The sequence below is a fragment of the Xenopus tropicalis genome, chromosome 1 (genome assembly GCF_000004195.4).
Source record: "Xenopus tropicalis strain Nigerian chromosome 1, UCB_Xtro_10.0, whole genome shotgun sequence".
NCBI lineage: Eukaryota > Metazoa > Chordata > Amphibia > Anura > Pipidae > Xenopus > Xenopus tropicalis.
This window is the reverse complement of record NC_030677.2, coordinates 138768729-138789027: the sequence shown is the minus strand read 5'-3', so window position 1 is coordinate 138789027 and position 20299 is coordinate 138768729. Positions and strand designations below refer to the sequence as shown.

Here is a 20299-nt window from a genome sequence, read left to right as displayed (position 1 = left end):
TTCAAAGCGTTTCCCCTGCTTTGTTCTACAGTTACGCCGACCTTATTATAAAACAAAGGCGCGGGATAAAGACACTCCAGAAATCATAATCGTTTCGCATTTCATAGTTTACTTAATCAAAATAACAAGTGAGGCGTTCTCCGTGTACGCGGGACCGTGAGAAGCACTCGTTTTGAGATACTGAGAAAGTGACTGTTGTGCGCTGGATTCCGAGCGCGGAAAGGGTTAAAGTGTCGCCTCTGTATTCCTGTCGGGCAGTTACGTAAATGGAGCCCTCCCCATCTCCCCCTGCCTGTGGTTATGCAATGCACAGAACAAGAGCTCCACGTTCTACAGTAACACAGTGTTCGTAAGCAAAGCTTCTCAATTCTTTTCTCCAGGTCCCGCCCCCCAGCTCTAAGCAGCCGCTTCCTATTGGAGAAAGCCTGACAGCCTCGGATCTGTGATTGGCTGCCAGCTCGCTCCTGTTTTAGTGAGAGCAAAGACTGGAAGTGCACACAGAGTAGCGTTGAGGAGTATTGACCTACTAACACAGATCTGTAGAGCAGCAGCAGCAGGCTGCAGACTGGAGCGGGGAGAAACACTGATACACGCACGCATGCACACACGTACACACATAAGCACTGCACAGGACGCGCTGCTTGACACTCCAGCGTTGTGATTTTTGTTTTATTCCCTTGTTGTTGGCATATCTGATCACATCAACTCCCAGGTACTGGCCACCCATGCCTGGAAAGGAGCAAGTGAAGTTCTTCCGTTAAATAAGAGCAAAGATGCCTATGAACTGATGCAAGCGCTAATGCAGGTAATCATGTGGCTCATACTCGTATTGTGCATGTACTCTGTTAAGTTTGTCTGTGTGTTGTCCCCTTCTAAACAACCCCTTGAGTGGCATGTGATTGGCATGAGGGGAGGGGGGTACCAAGTACTGTAGCCCTGCCATGAGATCAGGTAGCCGGACAATGAATGGTTCTCTTTCCTACTACTCGGCATTGTTGTGCGCACTGCTCTGTTCTTACATGAATGGGAATAACTGTGACAGCGAGTGACGAGGCAGCGATATAATGGCTTTGGGATAAAGATTAACCGTTCTTCTCCCAGCCTATGGCGATTGAACTATCTCTATAGGCGTGGGTATACTTGGCACAGTCTGGCTAATCATGTACAAATGGGTACAACCTGGCGAGCTTTTTTGTATGGGCAAAAAACCATGCTAGTCCAGTGAGCTTTAGATACAATGTAACTAGCAGTAGAGGCTCTAGTTGTGTGGGGCATGGATACACTGTAACTAGTTCCAATGACTTATATAGCCTGTAACTAGATTGCCCATACCAACTATTTCTATGGCTTCTGTGTAACTAGTTGCTCTGGCGTAGATTCTCTGTAACTATCTCTGAGGCATGAAAACGAATAAATGAGGGTTCTCTTCGTAAACTGCCATTAAACAATTTAACAGAAAAGCCAAATTTTATTTAATAAACTGTCTATGGCTACGCCGGTCCAAGACACTACTACTTGTGTATAGGCAATACGCATGGCGATGCTTTTACTAGTCTTATTTAGTGTTACTGACACATTACAGCTAGCTTCGTGTGTCTGGAGGCACGAATTACTTCTACAAGCATTATGTCAATGCCACTAATTCTGCTGGCTTTGGTACAATAGAACGATCTCTGTAAGCACTGGCACAGTGTAAATAATGTGGGCACTCGTACAGTGTGACTTGGGGCTGTGGATACAATAGAACTAGTTCTGTTGATAAGGGTACACCATAACTAGTTCTGTAGGGAACAACAGGGCACAAACAGGACAGGAGGAGGATTAAGATCGACATTGGTGTTGCAGTGCATCTTGTCCAGGACTGAGGTAGATGAGCATTCATGCAGGGTTGTTCCCCTTTCTTTGTTGTGTGGAAGTCGGGGTAGGCTGAATGGTTTGTCCTTCCACACATTGCATAATAATCGGAGCGCTGCGTGTGCAGGGGAGCAGTGCTGACTTCTGAGTATCGATTTACTGGCTTGGTGCAGGGGATTATCTATCGCTATGATAGTGAAATTCACATATTTGTGGCAAGAAGCCATTGATTACCTAAGGGTGGCTACCTGTAGTCCCCTCCATTGTACAGTACTGGTTACTGTGTACCTATTCTGCACATATACGCACTGAATTATATAACAGTTGTTTGGGGGGGGTACACCTAGTACATGCGTCTTCAGTCTTGCAACTCTCCAGCTGTTGTGAAACTATAACTTCCAAAACCCCAACTTCAGGGGTGATTGGAAGTCACATATTAAAAAGTAGAGTCCTACTAGAGTAGACAAAGCTGCTGTTTGGCGTATGTTAGAGGGAGAATGTAGTCATGATAGAAAATCAGCACATTTGTATATTACACTATATGTATATTCTGTATGATTCCTGCCTGGGTACCTGCCCTATTGTATGTACATGATGTAGCCCAGTGTAAGTGAGATGCTGTCATTCCCTGTTCAGACGTGGGCAGCGCAGTGGCTGCAGGCTGATCGCTCATACAGCGGTTCCTGGAAATGTTGCATTATGTAACCTCGCTAGTAACTGCTGGCAGCGCGGTTACCAGAGCTGATTGTGCGATTTCTCTCTAAATTTCTCTCTAAGTAAACTAGCAGGGTATTTACTCATTAGCGGTGAGTGATTCGCTTTCTCTCATTTTCAGGATGTTCTCAGTAATTCACTTAGTGGAAGGCAGACAATGGCCGCCTGGATGATATCATATTCCTTAAGGGCTTTGCCATGCGGTGTAAAAATAAAACCGCCTGGCTATATTTAGTCCAACTGGTGCCTTCTGCTCGGAAGCTCAGAGCTCTTTAAACACAAGGCAGGTTGGCATCATGAGGCTGCAAGTGTCTGCTAGCGATGGAGGGGTTAATAAGGGCACTATTTAAGTGTTCCGAAGGATAAAAAGCGATGGTAGAGCCCGCATTCCCCTACTCTGCCCTGCACTAATATAGGCGCTATCAGTCAGGTTTAGACGCAGAAGTGATCAATAATGGTCTTGTATGGTCCTTTGTGCCTTATTAACCCTTCTTGATTCATCCCCCTCCATTTCTGATTTTTCCTGGATACCAGCAGTGTGTGTGTGTGGCACAGCTAGGAGATCATTGACTGCTTCATTCATTGACTGACTCCCCAGCCTTTGCTTGTAGGGCGGTGCTGGTAGTTGTGATTCAGCAGCAGCAGCACTTACAGATCCCTAGTGTTTATTATTGCATTATCCCTCCAGCACTTGCTAGAAGAGCAAGGTAGTGCCAGCTGCGGCTCCCCAGCATGTTTCTTATAGTCAATATATGCTAGCATGTGCTGCGCCCATACTATAAGCAGGGGAAGGGGATATAGAGGTAATCAGTAAGAGAAGAAAAGCTTTGCCAATTGCCAGGGTTCTTTGTCCGCTCGGTGGTGCTGGGGCTGCGCTCGTTTTGCATTCGGCTCACACACTGGGAGAGTGACACACACGGAACATTAGGGGGACATGATTGCCCTGCCTGCAGCGGGGTTTATAAGTACACCAATACACACTGCCTCGTCTTCAGCTGCCCAAACCACATAGTTGTGCCTTTTACGAAAACCGAACGTTATAAGTTCTTTTAATTATATAATCATGTCTCTTCTCTTGCACTCGCATCCAGGCTACATAGTCTTTTTGTCGCGTTCTGAATTCGTTTACCAGAGTTTGCAGATATATATTTATAGGCAATTGAACCCTCTCTATATGTCACACGGGAGTAATATAATGGACACAGACATATACATAGCGGAACGTACCGGCTACTGCTGCTGTGGGCGGTGGTTGTTGTGATTGAGTAGGAACACGTGAATGGCTGAGGGCGGGGCTTGCACGGTTGCCGGGCTCTGCATTCCTTTGTTCTCCTGCAGAGAGGAGACCGCCTATCTGTTCTGCCTTGCTTACCGCCTGATAGCAACATGGCTAATCACCAGTGTGTGCCATAAAGGCAGAAATGTATAAGTGGATAGTTTGGGCGGTGGCTAATGAGATTTTATTTAACCAATGTACATTAGTTAATGTACAATGTTCATTTTCCAGTGTGCCACAGCCATGTGACTTGTGCTCTGATAAACTTAAGTCACACTTTACTACTGAGTTGCAAATTGGAGTGATATTGCCCCCCCCCCAGCAGCCAATCAACAGAACAAAACAATTTAGTGGTAGCAAGATAACTCCCTGACACCTGTATTGCAAAAAGTGGTAGATATCAGAATAGCACTTAGTAGTAAAAAATCCAAGTCCAACTCATGACTCCTCCAGTTACACTGAGTAGAGAAACAATAGCTTATTTGAAAGCAGTTCTATTGTGTAGTGTTGTCCCCTTCTGAAAGCTCAGACTCAGGCACAATGCACTGAAATGGCACCTACACACCATCATTACAACTAAAAAAAAATACATGTGGTGGATCAGGAATCAAATTTTAAATGGTAGAGTGAATTATTAGCTTTGTAAACATTGTAATTTAGAAATAAAACAAAGTACACCATAAAAATCATGACAGAATCCCTTCAAAGTTTTCTTTTTCACAATATAGATATAGCTCTGAGGAGCTTGTAATTCTAACCACTTGAAATTTTAATTCAGAACAGGTTCTGTTATCTGCACTCACCTACTCACTTGAATAGGGCTGCTGGCCAGTAATAATGATCCTTGATGCCAATGTCATTAATAGACAAGAAATATAAGAAGGCTGGTATTTTTTTCCAGAAAAGGTGGCGACCCTGGTCTTGAAACAGTGTAGCGGAAGTTGCTAGATTATTGCTAGGTAACAGCCATGCTCCTATAATGATCATGGATTTTGCTTAAAGGTCTCTCAGCAACTGGTAACTGAGTGCCTTTCAGTAGTTGGCCAAGTAGTTTTTTTTGTGTAGCTACAGGTTGTCTGTATTATAGCCATTGCTAGCAACCTGCAATCTAAAGCTAAGCTGTGGGAAGAAATATTTGATGCTGTGGAGTGACAGTTATTAGGCTGTAAAGTACTTGGAAAATGTTATCATTGTGACAGTGCAAGTACAGGTAGCACATGAATAATGAAAGGTAAAAGAACAAGGAGCTAACAAATGATTATTTGTACTATTCTGTTTTTAGTGCTATTTGTTTAACTTTGCCATGTGGCGATCATTTTTCAGGTACAGTGAGCCCCAGCACTGCTACTATCTTTTAATAAGAGATTATGGGACTTGCCCAAAATACAGAGTAACAATCTGCCTTCCCTGAGAAATGCAGTGCTTCACTCTGCATTCACCAAACAAATGGGGCATAATCGGTCCCGGCAGGGCTCTCCATGTCACGCTAAAATAATGCTCCCCCCCGGCACATCACACAATACACTTAGGGGTATATTTATCATGCTGTGTAAAAAGTGGAGTAAAACATCACCGGTGAAGTTGCTCATAGCAGCCAATCAGATAGTTTGCTTTGGTTTTCAAACGGTTGAAATCTAATTGCTGATTGGTTGCCCTGGGCAACATCACTGGTAATGCTTCACTCCACTTTTTACACAGCATGATAAATATACCCCTTACTCTTGTGAAAGTCATGTGACTTTACATACCTATATGCCCACTTTATCAGCATACATGTCACAAGGAAATACATGCCTTGGCTCTAAAGTTAATTTTACAGCTTGCTCATGACATTGGAAAAAAACAGTTCCCCAACCCTGTTTTGCTCTGCCAGCTGCCAGCATCCAGTTCTACCACAGCTTACTTGCTGTGAAAAAAATAAAGATGGCTGTTCATTCATCATGGCCATCTTTATTTTTCACACTAAGTAAGCAGCACTGGAGCAGCAATGGCTGGGGAATGGAGCAGGGAGCAGCGGTGGGCCATTGAATTGGGTACCTGGTGGGCCCCCGGGTAACCCAGTCCGACTGTTATTATTATTATTATTATTAACATGTATTTATAAAGCACCAACATGTTCCGGAGTGCTGTACAGGATGTGGGTTTATACATTTGACCTACAGAATTACATACAAAGCAACCAATAACCGATATAGGAGGTGAAGAGGGTCCTGCCCAGAAGAGCGTAAAATACTGGACAATTTAATTTAGTAAACTATAGACTAAACATATTTGCTCTTCAGGTGGGAGTCAGTGGGGTGTTCTTTTTTTCCAAGGGTTAAGTATGACTGATCAGTATGTGTAAATTGCATCAGTGAAGCTATGGTTACCATGACTGTGTAAGGCTTATTCATTTGTTGCCATGTAATTAACTTACCCAACCTGTTCCCCTCCATTTGGTATTATCTAAAACTCCCCACATCCTTTAGCTGTCAGGGCATGCTGTTAGCTGCAGTTTAACAAGAACTATTGGGAAGAAGGCTTGACATTCATGGTGCATAAGAGAAAGAAAGTGAGAAGACTAGGAAAGGGACAAGGTGAAGTGTTCACAATGATCCATGAAAATGTTAGCTTGCTGTTGTGAACAAGTCATTCACAGAATAATCTGCTGTGGAATACTCATGTAAAGCTTTGTCATCGAGTGAGCAGAAACTATTTTCATCTAAATTGGTAAAGAGAGAATGCTTGGGGAGGTGGGAAATCACAAAAGTGCCACCCTATGCTACAAAGTCAAAAAGCTGGAGTAACTTTAACACCAATTAAAGTACATCTTTTTAAATGTAACTTGGTGATAATAATGGCAAAAAAACTTTCAGCAACTTTAGATACTTGTGACATCCACCACACTGGCCATAACAGTATGGGGGAGATTATTAAGACACGAACGCTCGGAGCATTCATTTGAACACTCCGAATCATATTTTCGCCGTTTTTTTTGTGCTTGCACGACTTTTTTGTACGCCCGCGTGACTTTTTCGTACGCTTGAGCGAAAAATTCGGAATGGTTCTGCCGCTGTTTACAATCGTTTGGTACGAAAATTTCGGGACTTTCGGATCGCCAATACGATATTATCGTGATTAATACGTTTTTTTCTTAAGCATTTTCGTGATATTTGCGATCTTCAGAAATTATCGTATCCAATCCGAATTTTTCAAACTTGTGTTTTAATGAATGTGCCCCTTAGTGTGTGTAAATGTGATAGATAGTAATTGCAGTTTTTGTCCCCACTGTTTGTACTTCTATTGTTTTGTACAAATGTACAGCTGTGCGTGTACAAGCAGCGCTATATAAATATATACATACATTACAGGCCCAGGCTGGGACTCTAGCATTTAAAGTACACAGGGGTCCAAATAGCCCCCTACCAGCTCATTAAACAGTGACTGTCCATGGTTTCTTACAGCAGTGCCTCCAGACCTGATACATTATAATTCATCCTAGTTGGCCTTAAAAAATCCTCAGTCCTTTGCCCCCAGGATGGGGTTTGGAATCCTATGACCACAAGGGGATACCTTGTGCATTATTTTATTTTCTTGCATACACACACATTGGGGGAACTGATGTACTGTTTACGTTTAAGCCTTATTTAATGGAACAGTTGTTGTAATTAGCTTATGCCTAAGGCCTGACTCTTCAGTAGTAAACAAGCTGCAAGGAAACACAGTTGAAAGTTACACAATTATATGGTACTTAAATGCGGACGATTGTCTGGTATCCCAAACGATGTGGCCTGTTAGTTAACCCCAGTCGGCATTGCCTCATAACTAGCAGTGTGACATAACAGGCTTAGCTGCCTGAGAAAGCAGACTTTCAACTGCCGCCTGTTAGTAAATGCACAGGATCACCCTGTGCTAATCAGTTCTGAAATATGATCTTAGAGACGGGGTAGTAAGAGTGTTTGTTTGCACAGAGAGGGTAAGGCAGCCCTGGAGGAGGGAGGGATGCTCTGCCAGTCACGTATTCTCAATGTTTGTGTGTAGTTGTTCATTAACATTGCAATCTGCAGACAAAGACAGAGAGCTCTCTCTGCCTCCCCCACAGTTGCAAAGGAAAATAGTTAAACACAAATCCAACTCACAGGAGAAGCAGGCAATAAGCAATTAGGAAATTATATCATTCCGAACATGCCTTGCCTGTCGCCAACAGGAACAAACTGGGAAGATAAAGGGTTTATTGCGCCTTCTGCTTTTTCTGCATTAGGGTGGCAAAATATTTACTAGGAAACGTAGAACTGAATTTTATGTAGTATCAAACATGTCATCTGTTGAAAGGGGGACTACCTGCAAAATAGTAATTGTAAAAAAATAATATAGTGTAATGAATTCAGTTCTTTGGCAGAATGGCAAAATTTTGTGTATGCAACACAGTATAAGATTTACATAAACAGCAAAGTGCCTGTATGTGTACCTGGACATGTTTTAACTTTAAAGCAAATATTATTTCTTAGCATTAAAAAATTGGAGTAAGAGTTTCTCCATCTTTCTGCATTTTATATTATTTCTTAGTATGAAAAATTTGGAGTAGCACTTTCTGGATTTTATATTATTAAAGCAGGTAACATGCTTGTTAATAATGCCAAAAAACCCTACTTAAGATTTGTCTTTGTTCTTCTGGCAGAATTTTGTGATTCCTAAATTGTACTACAAATTCATAGAAGGGGTGCCCCAAACAATAGTTAAAGACACCACATATAATATATTTTTCTTTTAACTCTAATTTTACTCCATTTATGTTTTCTTTCTCAAGTTTTTGTATTCACCTTTTGTGAGTAACCCCCCTGTTTTTAAAATAAGCTTTATAATTTTACTACTTTCTGTTCAGCAGACCAGGAAGCTACTCCTGGCTTCCCCTGCACAGCTATCAGAAAAGTTAGCAGTGCAAAGTACTGTTCTACAGTTCCCAGTAACCAACTGCAGAATGTTGGGCTCAATACTCAAACAAGCAAACAAACAGCAAAATTGTTAGTACCCTGCAGGACTTTTTAGGCTGCAGTATTTACTTGCTATTTTTGTAGGTGCAGCTATGTAAAGACTGGGAGGGAGCTTTCACTTTCTCAGAGTTGCAGTGTATGGGAGCAACAATACAAATACAAGGACACCCCCAGTAATTTTATTGCCCCATTTAAGAATAATTAGGCTAGATAATTGTAATAACAGTGAACTAATGATCTGCACAAACCTTAGTTGCTGTAAATGAATTGCAATTAACTGCATTCACAATGCAGCCATTACCATGGTGCCAATTGTTGCAGTCTGAGCTGAGTAATATGGTATCAGTGTGTCACCTTATTATTATTATTTAATTTTGCATCAGAGTGTGCAAATACTTGTAGAAACAGGAAATAGAGTGGTGCGTAATTTCTAGAGAATTCCCAGGTGCCAACCCAGGTGGCACAAAAGACAGTTCAATAATTTAATAATATATATATATATTATATATAACATTTGAAAAAATGCTAATGCATACAGGACCTTAAAGAGCACCTATCACCAAAAATTGCTAGGCTGCCTGCGCTGGGAGGGAAACTCCAGTGGTGGTGTGCTAAATAACATGGCCGACTGGCCGCCCACCCGCATCGGGAGCTCACTCCCAGTGCAGGCGGCCTAGCACTGGAGGGGATTTTTCCGCCCTATCGTTTCCCCCAACCAGAGCGTGGGCTCTATTAGCCTCCACCTCTGGTGGGGGAAACAATTTTAGGGTGATAGGTGGCCTTTACACAACAAACACTTATTCATTAGATATAGAAAATAAGCATTTGTTTAAGTTTATGGTGTGAATAAGCATTTTTTACATTTTGTATAATTATTTATTGTCTATCTATCTATCATCTATCTATCTATCATCTATCTTTCCTCTCTTGAAATAGTAGGTGTGGTAGTATAAAATGTAAACACTACAGAAGCTGAACATATTCTAGCAAATAAATCTCACAGAAGGTATGATCTTCAGTCTGCATTGGGATGTATCATTCTATATGATTATGTGTAATATTGCATAATATGTCATTTGGCTATGAAGTATATTTCAGCCTCTGGCACAAAGTACAACACCAGGAAATGGAATATTAACCATGGAGTAGTCTGAAAAAAACCATTTAAAGAATAATATAATGAATGTCATCTAGGATTTGCTGGACAAATGCCTTTGTTAAATTGCAAATATTTAATTTCACAATAAAAGTGCCCCTAATCAGCAAGACTAAAGTTGAGACACACAGAATCAAAGGAGATAATAAATATTCTTAATTTATCCTTACTGGTCTGCTCCAGGGAAAATGTGCACAGCAGTATTCTTGGCATGGCCTTTCAGATAAGGGTTTAGGAGAAAGAGGTCTTTTGAAAATGAGTGAATATTCCTAGATTGGGTTAGTGAACTCTCTGTCAGGCTGATAACTGCTTCCCTTCATGGACTATTAATAGGGCCTGCATATTCCACTGAATTACATTGTGTTTTATATCACAAAAACCATGTTACTGAATTTGCTTTTTGTGAACACTGCTGCTTAGACTAATAGAAATACATTAACAATATTTACTTCTTGTGTTGGTTATCGGGTGTGTTTTGTATGTAGTCTGTAAGCTCAGTGTATAAATACATATACTGTACAGTACTGTGGAATATGTTGGGGCTTTATAAACAAGTGATAATAGTAATTACACCCCAACTTTATACATTATTTTTAACTTCAGTCTGAAATCTTGTCTTCTTTGTTAACAGAACAATTCTTGTGGGAAATTAAGTGATCCATCTTAACTTCTGATCAGGTATTACACTTCCTAATATCACTACCCACATTTTATTATGGGAACCACCTGTCGCCGTTGCTGTTTTTGAGTAAATCTGTTGCACAGACACAGATAAGGCATTAATGACTTCATGTGCAGAACTAACTGTCTATTCAGTCCTGTCTGGAACTAGAACGGCTTGCTCTTGCTAAACAGACATCGGGAAGCTGCCAAATTAGTCATTGTAAGGCTGTTTTGGGGTTTACTCTATCACATATTATTCATTTAGAGCACTGAGCATTACACTTACATGGCAATAAAACTGCCTGGTGATAAATATGCCAGTCTTTGTTTGTGTGTAAAAAGGTCTAATGCCCCAGGAACTCCACCAACACTTTATTTACTTGTATAGGATTTTGAGTGGCAAATTCATGAAATGTAGAATATAGAGTTAAATATATAATAAATATGTTTTTAAGAATCCCTGTATAAGTGAATAAAGACCTGCAGAACTCCAGTCAGGAGAAAGGTGGATAACTTTATTTTTCCTCCATTTACCTTAAGCTGGCCATACAGGCATTAATAGAATTGTACAAAATAAAGTTTTGTATGATTTTCGTACCCTATGTGGGCTGTGAATAATTTTCCTCCCATGGTAATCGGTAGTTCAGTAGATCAGACAGGGTAGAAAATTTCTGTTGGACAGCGATAATATCTTTGCATGTATTGCCTGTCTGATGATATCCATGGGTGACCCATGACGTATGCACACACCCACAGAGGAACTTTATGTATGTTTGTTTCATGCTTTAAAAGCCATTGCTTACTTTCAACAAAATCACTTTCTCTTCTTCTTTTCCTGATGTGCGGTTGCTTTTACTATTGCAAGTGCTGTTCTGTATATGGCGCTCATATATACTAGACTCATTTTAAGACAGAAAACAAAATCTGTTTTTCAAAATAAATAGAAATTAACAAAGCTTTGTGCACATGATCATTCACATTACCTCGTAATATATGTTTAAGCAGCCATTTCGGGAATTAAAGTTTCCATAAAGACACATACATTTGTTGTCTGTCAATTAATGGCCAGAACATTGTCCGACTTGTTATTTTTCCAACTTTAATCCTAAAATTTAAATCTGAATGTTACTTTTTGATTGTTGCATTAAAACGTACTATTGATATCTGATCAATATCTGATGACTTAAATCGGAACGTGTATATCCATCTCAACAGGGCTTCTCTTTAGTTCATTTGTTACATACCTGTAAATGGGAAGGGGGGGGCGGATGGAGAAGGACAGATCGTAAAGATCAGTTAGGATAAGATTTATCAGTAAGGATCAGTGGAAGCTAGATTGCAACAGTGTAGTTACCTATAGCAACCAATTAGAGCTTTGCTTTCATTGTCTAACTTGTTGGCTGATAAAAACTAATTGCTGATTGGTTGCTATAGGTAACTGTCTTGCTGGCATGTAACACGTTATTAAGCTTTAGCTGTTCACAATTTAAAAAAAAAACAAAAAACTTCTGAAGCATGAGTGGAATGTTTAATTTCATATATCAGAAACAAGAACACATTACCTTCTCCTTTAAAACCTGTTATGGCCACTAAGAGATGGGTTGTGCACTCTGGGCATTAAGGTTTAGAGTATTACTCTCTAATGTTTAATTAATTGCCCATTACTCATTGCTGTTTAATTTATCATTATACAATTGCTAGTCTCAGTAGCTGTTGGCATTTCTATGGTATCCATGGCAGTCTAGGAGCCCTGGGCAGATGTTAAACTTATAGTATATATTATTTGCAGCTGCACGAGCAGTTCGGAAAACCTGTAAACAGTTTGATGCTCTACAGAAGAAAAAAATGAGCAAATCTTATATCAGGAAACAAGTGTAAGAACTTGCCATCTATATACCACAAAACCCATCTGAAAAGTTTGAGGTTTTCGTGTAAGTATTTAGTCACTTACATGATAACACGAAATGACAAGCAGCCTAAGAAGTGACACGGTTGTCAGGAGCAAATTAGAGCAAGACAGTGGGACTGATTTTCTAATATTCTTTAGCAACCAATCCTATTTCTAACTTGTAGTAGACTGATCAAACTCACTTATGTTAGTAGAATAGCTCTATTCATTTTTGAGACCACCCACAGATTTAGGATTATCATAATATCAGGTTTCATGTATCGCTCCTGAACTGGAGCCCTCACCTTTCTTGTTTGTCTCAATGACATAAATAAGGTGGCCATGGCCATAATACATGGGACATTATACATCTAAATACATCTAGATTGTTCAAAATTTTCAAAGCTTATGCTGAAAATACAATCTGCCAATTCTTTTAATTTATAAATATATTGATAGTTTCACACTTATTAAGTCTTCTGTGATTAGCTGAGTTTATTTAATTAGAAGCAATGAGCTCTGAATAAACAAACCCTTCCCTTTACCCTTGGCTATTTTGCAATACAATGCATGTAGATAGATAGTTTAGCATGCAGATAGATAGTTTAGCTGTGGCTCCAGAGATTGTCTATAATAGTATTAATACATGGGTTATCTACAGAAATGATTATAGGATAGTGGCATTTCCTCTGAATCACCAGAAACAGTGTCCTGTATAATAATAATAGGGAAGATGCAAATATAATGTTGTTGTTAGGGAATAAATTACTGCGCTTCTGAATATTGTACTTGCATTTTTGATCACTGATACTTAAATATCTGTTTTTATTGTACATGGTCAGGTCTTTTCCAATCATATAAAAGGGATGCTTTTATAGCATTACAATTAATTCAAGAACTGGTATTGGAAACCAGAGTAGTTTTGCAGAAAAATATAAGTGCAGCCCCAGTTAGTCAGTATATGTATGGTTACTGCTTTATTCACAGGATAATTAAGAATCATTGTAATAAAATGAAATGGAAGCAGGGCTGCATGAAAGGCTGTTACAGCGTTTGCACTACACTTTCAGCCATTACCATAAAAGTAAAAAGAACATTTAGCTGTGACTCATATGCAGATGGACTAAGACCTACTTGGTCATAGACATGGCATTCTGTTGAATTGAAATTCCATTTTCTAAAGTCATTCTTTAACGCTGCTAAAATCCATATAGATTTAAAAATCCTTCTGCATTAGAGATGAATATATAGTAACATTTATAAAACAGCAATTTATAGCATTTGTCATTTGTATTGAGAGTTATACTGCTGCACATAAAGTATTTCAAAAGCTGGCTTAAATAAAGTCATTTTGGACCCATTACTTCCTGTTCAAGTTAATGTCTACTGTGTAACAGGAAGTGCCAACAGCAAGACGAATGACTTCCTTGCCTGCTGAATGAGAGCAGATGCCATTTCACAAATCTACAGTTGAACATTTTCCATATAAAGGTCTAGGGATAAAGATATGTGTGTAGCCTATTGTCTTACAACCCTATTAAGGTGGGTTTTTGAGCAACAGCTGGAGACGAAAATGTTGGACATTCACAGAAAGTGTATTGAGTTTATATACACAAAGAGACATATTCATCAAAGACTGAAATCTTGCCACAATTCGCCACTCTTTGTTAATTTCTATGGGATTTTTAAAGACCTGTTTATTTTGATCCCGTGCTGTAAACCATAGCAACCACATATTTACTTTAATCTTTTAACTACATCTGACAGATAAGAGTTGTTTTCTGATTGTATTCTGTGCTAAAATGGGCATAGATGCACCATTTTAATAAATAACCAACTTGTTTATTTTTCAGTTGGGACTTGGGAAAATGCTAAATCAACCTCACTTAATAACACTGAACAACGAATGACAACCAATTAAATTTTTGCTTTCATTGTTATATTGGCAACTGACTGAGCAACAGTTATTGCTGATTGGTTGCTAGTCGTTACTACTCATGTGAAAAATATATCTCACTTTTGGTAAATTAACCTGATTATGTTCATAAAGGAGTGGATTTAGAGTATAAATGGGCCTAGGCAATGCAGCAGACAAAAGATACATAAATCAGGGGTGTTTTCTCTGCAGCCCTCATACAGTAGTTTGACTAAAACTTGCCCTTGACAGCGTTTAAACTTACAGCTGCTGAAATTCCAGGTGGACATCCCAGTTTTATATACCACAAATACAGTTTTAAAATTGTCACACAATATAATGTTCTTTTTACTTTTATATATATATCCTCCCTAAGTGCCCACCTCTAATGCTTGGGGTCTTTAATTGGCCTTTCTACCCTACCTTTAAATCAGCCCTTCGTTGTACATGATTATTAGTATTATTTAAAGCATTATATGTAAAGGTTTCCTTAATGGGCATGGACCAGTCTTTTCCTCTGCTCTGTAAACCAGCTGCGTGGTAATACACCTACTGTAATAGCTCTCTGAAGAGTGGAAAAACAACCTTTTGTTATCTTTAATAAAATTAATATTTAGCATCCCCCAAAACACTAGACTTTTGGCTTATTTAAAACATGTTTGCCTGTGTTTTATTTCCGAAGAGAGAGATAAAATTAGAGTAATGAGCCGCTGTAAATGAGTACGGTGCTAACCTTGTTGGCCCTGATTTCATATTTTGGCAGGAGGCTGTGCGAGCATTTGTTGGAGAGATACATTTATGAGAACAGTTGTTCTTTTACTATTTTTAATCCAGTGAAATGCTAACACACCATGGAAAGTAAGTCACATAAACAAAAAAAGCAGGATTCTGATGCCAAAGAAGACTTAGATCATCCATTTCACTTCCTTGGTAAACTGCCCTTGTTGAAAAATATTAGGTGTTTTTTTCAAACGAGCGTGTGTTAATTAGTTATAATAGACATTAATCAGAAAAACTTTGGCACTCCAATTTAAATACTCCAGATGTTGCACTACAACTCCCAGTACCTCCGAAAGCAATCAGTTATGATGGCTTATTTCTAAAGTTCAACAAAAACATTGTAAGAATTTTTGCAAGCTACAGCCTTTTTATTGCCTTACCTTTCTCTAATTTGTGATATGTGCCCAAAGCATCATGCAGTCGAAAAGCACTGAATCTATGTTATTTAGTTCAGTCACTCAGTTGTCACTGTGATTTAGATTCTCATCAGACAACTTTAAAACATACATGTTTTTACTATAAGAAGAGATTGCGTTAAACTTAACGTGTCTCTTAAAAATTTCCAAAATTGCACAATTATGTAATGTCTGAAACATCTTAACTGAAAATATTGCATCTGCTTTGAATAGTCCAAGTCGTTTTTAAAGACATACATCATATAATCTGACTCATGACCACACTGCTTACCACATAATCTTGACTTAATTGGGCAACAAAAAAATATCCTTTGCCAAAACTGCTTTGACTTAATATAGATAAGAACACCACAGATCTTTGAATGCAACACTTTATCTCAGAAGTAAATCTGTGTATTGTAAACTATACACTATGACACTGTATATTTAGATATTAGAATTTAATTTATTTATTTTTCCATTAATCACAAAAGCTGAAACAGAGTGTATCTTAAAATCTGAATATCCACGAATTTTGGCAAAAAATTCACTGTTGCGTTTTAGAGTTACAGTCTTTGGCCTTAGTCTACTCTCACCATTAGCCTTTTTATTAAATGGAAAGATCACACTTTTACTTTTGTGCAGCCTCTATTTTTCTCTTGGAGGTAGACACAATCAAAACCATGGGGCATATTTATTATAGTATGCAAGCTAATATCACTGGTGATGTTGCCCATAGCAACATAGCTTCTGTTTTCTAATTGTAGGTGACTGTTCAAATTTAATTGCTGATTGGTTGCTATGGGCAATCACCAGTGATGTTGGCTTCCACACTATAGTAAATATGCCCCTTAATGTACCTTTTAGCATTGGTTGTCAAGCCCCACTTGAAGGCAACATTTTTGTCAGGATGCCCCTTAACTACTCAGTACAGAGATAAGAAAATATCAATATATATCAGTCATTTAGACATCGTTTCAAGGGGAATCCAAACGAAACTGGCATTATGTGGGGTATGTATGTATGTTTTTAATATGGATTTTTGAGTCAAAATGTGATTTTTCTTTTGAATTTTTGTGTTGAGTTTGGGATACATTTGGATATTGTTGCTTGATTTGCCTTTTAAATCTGGGGGCTGTGTCCCAATTACTTTGGCCCTTTTTGACTGGCCACTGAAGATCCTTTAATTTTTTGATAAAGTGTAAATAGTTTCAAGAATATCTAGGACAACAAATACATTTCCACCCAATTTTCTGACCTTCAGCTGGGTTTTCAGGGGTGTCAAAAAAAAGCAAATAACCATTCTTTCCAATTCTCCCCTAACTGCCTGATGCAATTGGCATATAAATCCACTTCATTGCCAAGAATTGAGGTAGACTGGCTGTATTCTCATGTGACCTGTTCCCATCCTTCCCATGACCTAAATGTATATACAGTATTATATTTATATTTGTAGGCAGCTTTATAATCCAGCACTGCGGAATATTTTGGCGCTTTATAAATAAATGTTAATAATAATAATAGGACTGCATGGATTGTAAGCGTGTAAAGTAAGAAACATCTGTAGACCGGCCTCGCTAGTTGTGGAATGTTACAGTTATGTTCTTTTTTATTTTGTAACCCTTGTTTGTTAAATTATTGTTGATTGTTATAAATCACCCTTAATTTTTCTATATCTTTTTAATACATTTGTTTACACTGGTTTTGTTTTAAAGGAGGGATTATTTATAGTTGGCTGAGTTTACAATATATGGAGTTTTTTAAGTCGTAGGGGATTTTCTCTTACCGCATGTTTTTCCATTTCTTTTTCAGTTTTTAGTACTAATTAATCATTTAGGTCTTTGTTCCTCTTGCTCCCTGCAATTTCAGACAAAAGCCATGCAATGTCACAAGCAGAAAGCCCTAAGTAGTAAAAAAATCTCTTTTCATGACGTAATTATTTTTCCAGATCATTGTAGTATATGAACCACAGACAGGACTTTTAGAACATGGTTTGTAAGATTGCAGAAGTGCATGTAATTGTGGTTATATTAGCAAACCAATAGTTCTGCAAATCTCAGAGGAATTCAACCATGTGACCTTTGGTGCACTGTAAATGAGGTCTTTACTGAGATATAAAACATAGAATTACCTTAATGTTCTTTCTAATGCTGACTTTTATGGTTACCTTCAATACTAGTTTTCTGTTTCCTAATAGTATGTAAACACAACTTAATTATTTATTCTTTAATTCCAGGTCAAATTTTTGTTCCTGAGCATATAACGGAAATGGTTACAACCTGGCTGTCATGAGGCCATGAAGGAAATATTACCAGCAGATGGAATTTAATCTAATTACAAGCTTCAAGTTGACGTGAAATTGCTCTTTTTAGGAGCTGCAGAAGGTTTCTAACTCCACTTCCTTCTCATGCAGCTGAGAAAAATGCCAACCATTAAAAGAGAGCAGGAATGTGCAGATTCACGCAACAATATGGAAAATATTCTTGTTCTTAGTTCAAACATACCAGACATGTCAGAATCCATGGACTCCAGCAATGATATGTTGTACAGCGAAGGGGCACCAGCGAAAAACAAAAACTCCTCATGTCGGAGGAAAAGGGAATTTATCCCAGATGAAAAGAAAGATGCTATGTACTGGGAAAAAAGACGGAAAAACAATGAAGCTGCAAAAAGGTCGAGAGAAAAACGGAGATTAAATGACATGGTTTTGGAAAATAAACTTATTGCACTAGGAGAGGAGAATGCCAGTCTGAAAACAGAACTGCTGTCTTTAAAACTTAAATTTGGCTTGATTAGTTCTGCTTCCTATGCCCAAGAAATACAAAAGGTCACAACCTCCACTGCTATGTATTTTCAGGAATACTCATCTTCCAAACCAAATGTAATGTCGTATAACAGTGATCATGAACATTCTGTAATGACCAGCAGTTGTATTTCAGTTATCAAGCACTCCCCACAAAGCTCTCTGTCTGATGTGTCTGAGGCATCATCCGTGGAGCATGTTCAGCCGAGCACTGTCCAGAGCAACTGCAGAAGTACTGATATAAACTTCCAAAGAATTAAACAGGAACCTATGGAAAGGGAGAACTTTTCTAGAGATGCCAGAGAAGACAGTAACACTTTCCAAGGCTCTATATATACCAATTATATTGGAAACACATTTTCTGGGTATTCACATTCTCCTCCACTTCTTCACATAAACAGATCGTCGAGTAACTCTCCGAGAACATCAGAAGCAGATGAAGGTGTGGTAGGAAAGACGTCTGATGGTGAGGATGAACAGCAGGTTCCTAAAGGTCCCATTCATTCCCCAGTTGAACTTAAAAACGGGCACACGACAATCATAAAGGTTCCAGAAGTGAACTCCTCTGCATTACCTCACAAGCTCCGCATAAAAGCAAAGGCTATGCAGATTAAAGTAGAAGCACTGGAAAGCGAACTTAATAGCACTCAAAAACTGACCCTGCCAATTGATATGTCCTCAAAGCGGCACTTACAGCTGGAAAAACACAACAGTGAAACCATGGTACATTCTTCTTTGTCACCTTTATCAGTTCAAGTAACTAATATACAGGACTGGCCACTAAAACCAGGTCAGTGGCACCACAGGGAACTTGATAAAATTCCAAGTGTTTGTAAAACATCTGGGATTGTGGATATAAAAGACAATGTCTTCAAAGCCTCTGAGTCAGAGAGCTTATATTTAAAGCAAGGTATTGCAAATCTATCTGCTGAGGTTGCAACCCTTAAAAGACTTATAGTAACCCAGGAAATCTGTGCATCCAATTCCAGTTAAAAGTACTACTGATTTTTTCATGATATGCATATTGTAAAGATTGTAGTTTGCAGTAAATTGGTATGTTTTGTATAATGCTCAGTTTTCACTGGTATTGTGACGTCATTTCACTGTACTGTTCAAGTAATGATGTCTACTTAATATTGTCCTTTTTTGTGCACAACTGTGTTATGATCACTATGCCTTGTGTACAGATAGGTAGCCAATGCAAGGCTGTAAATATCTTTAAACATTATTTTTGCCAGTCTGTTATAAATTGTGAAAGTTACCAGTTAAATAAAGTATTGGTGAAAAATATGTGCCTCGGGTTTGTATTAGAAATTTATTAGACACAAATAATAATGTTTGCGCTTTGGGATCCGCAACTATATTGCCAATGTTCTTCTTTACATCAGACTCCAGCATCCACTATGAAAGAAGCTGATAGAAACATGTTAATGTAATGACCGCATTACTAATGCAATTATTGTCATTGTTATCATCAGAAACTTATATTCAAGTAAGAGCTTAATAGCTCCCAGACCAATACCTTTTGTAGCTTGAGACCAGGTATTCAAGTCACCCCAAATCCCCATCCCCTAGGGCAGCTCCATGAATGCCAGTGTTCAGGCTCTTTCAAAGAGCTGTCACTCAGATATGTGGCTATTGCCCATGTGGGCATGGCGGACACATGTGGAGGCCCATTTATCAAAATTCAAACTTTTGTACTTTTTGTGGACTGCTCTCCCATGAAAAAACTCACAAATTAAAAAAGCACGAATGTTGACTTATTTATTTAAAGATCCGAATATAAAAAGCATGAACAAATAAAAATGTTGAACAAATCCAAATAATACCTTGTGTTTTTGAGTAATTAGTAAAATGCACAATTTTTTGTGCTAAAAATTAAGAT

General features: G+C 38.6%; 1 protein-coding gene across 3 annotated transcripts; it reads left to right on the top strand.

Moving 5' to 3' along the window:
- Window positions 1–473: 473 nt before the first annotated feature.
- nfil3 (nuclear factor, interleukin 3 regulated) lies at window positions 474–19704 on the top strand. 3 transcript variants are annotated; one of them, XM_012961589.3, is made up of 3 exons: window positions 474–805; window positions 10602–10648; window positions 17848–19704. In XM_012961589.3, exon 3 carries the CDS (start codon window positions 18019–18021, stop codon window positions 19405–19407), a length of 1389 nt encoding a protein of 462 aa, XP_012817043.1. In that variant the 5' UTR covers window positions 474–805; window positions 10602–10648; window positions 17848–18018; the 3' UTR covers window positions 19408–19704.
- Window positions 19705–20299: the final 595 nt, after the last annotated feature.

What these genes read in the sequence shown, in the direction of transcription:
- nfil3 (XM_012961583.3), top strand. Translation starts at nt 18,019, where the DNA reads ATGCAGCTGAGAAAAATGCCAACCATTAAAAGAGAGCAGGAATGTGCA.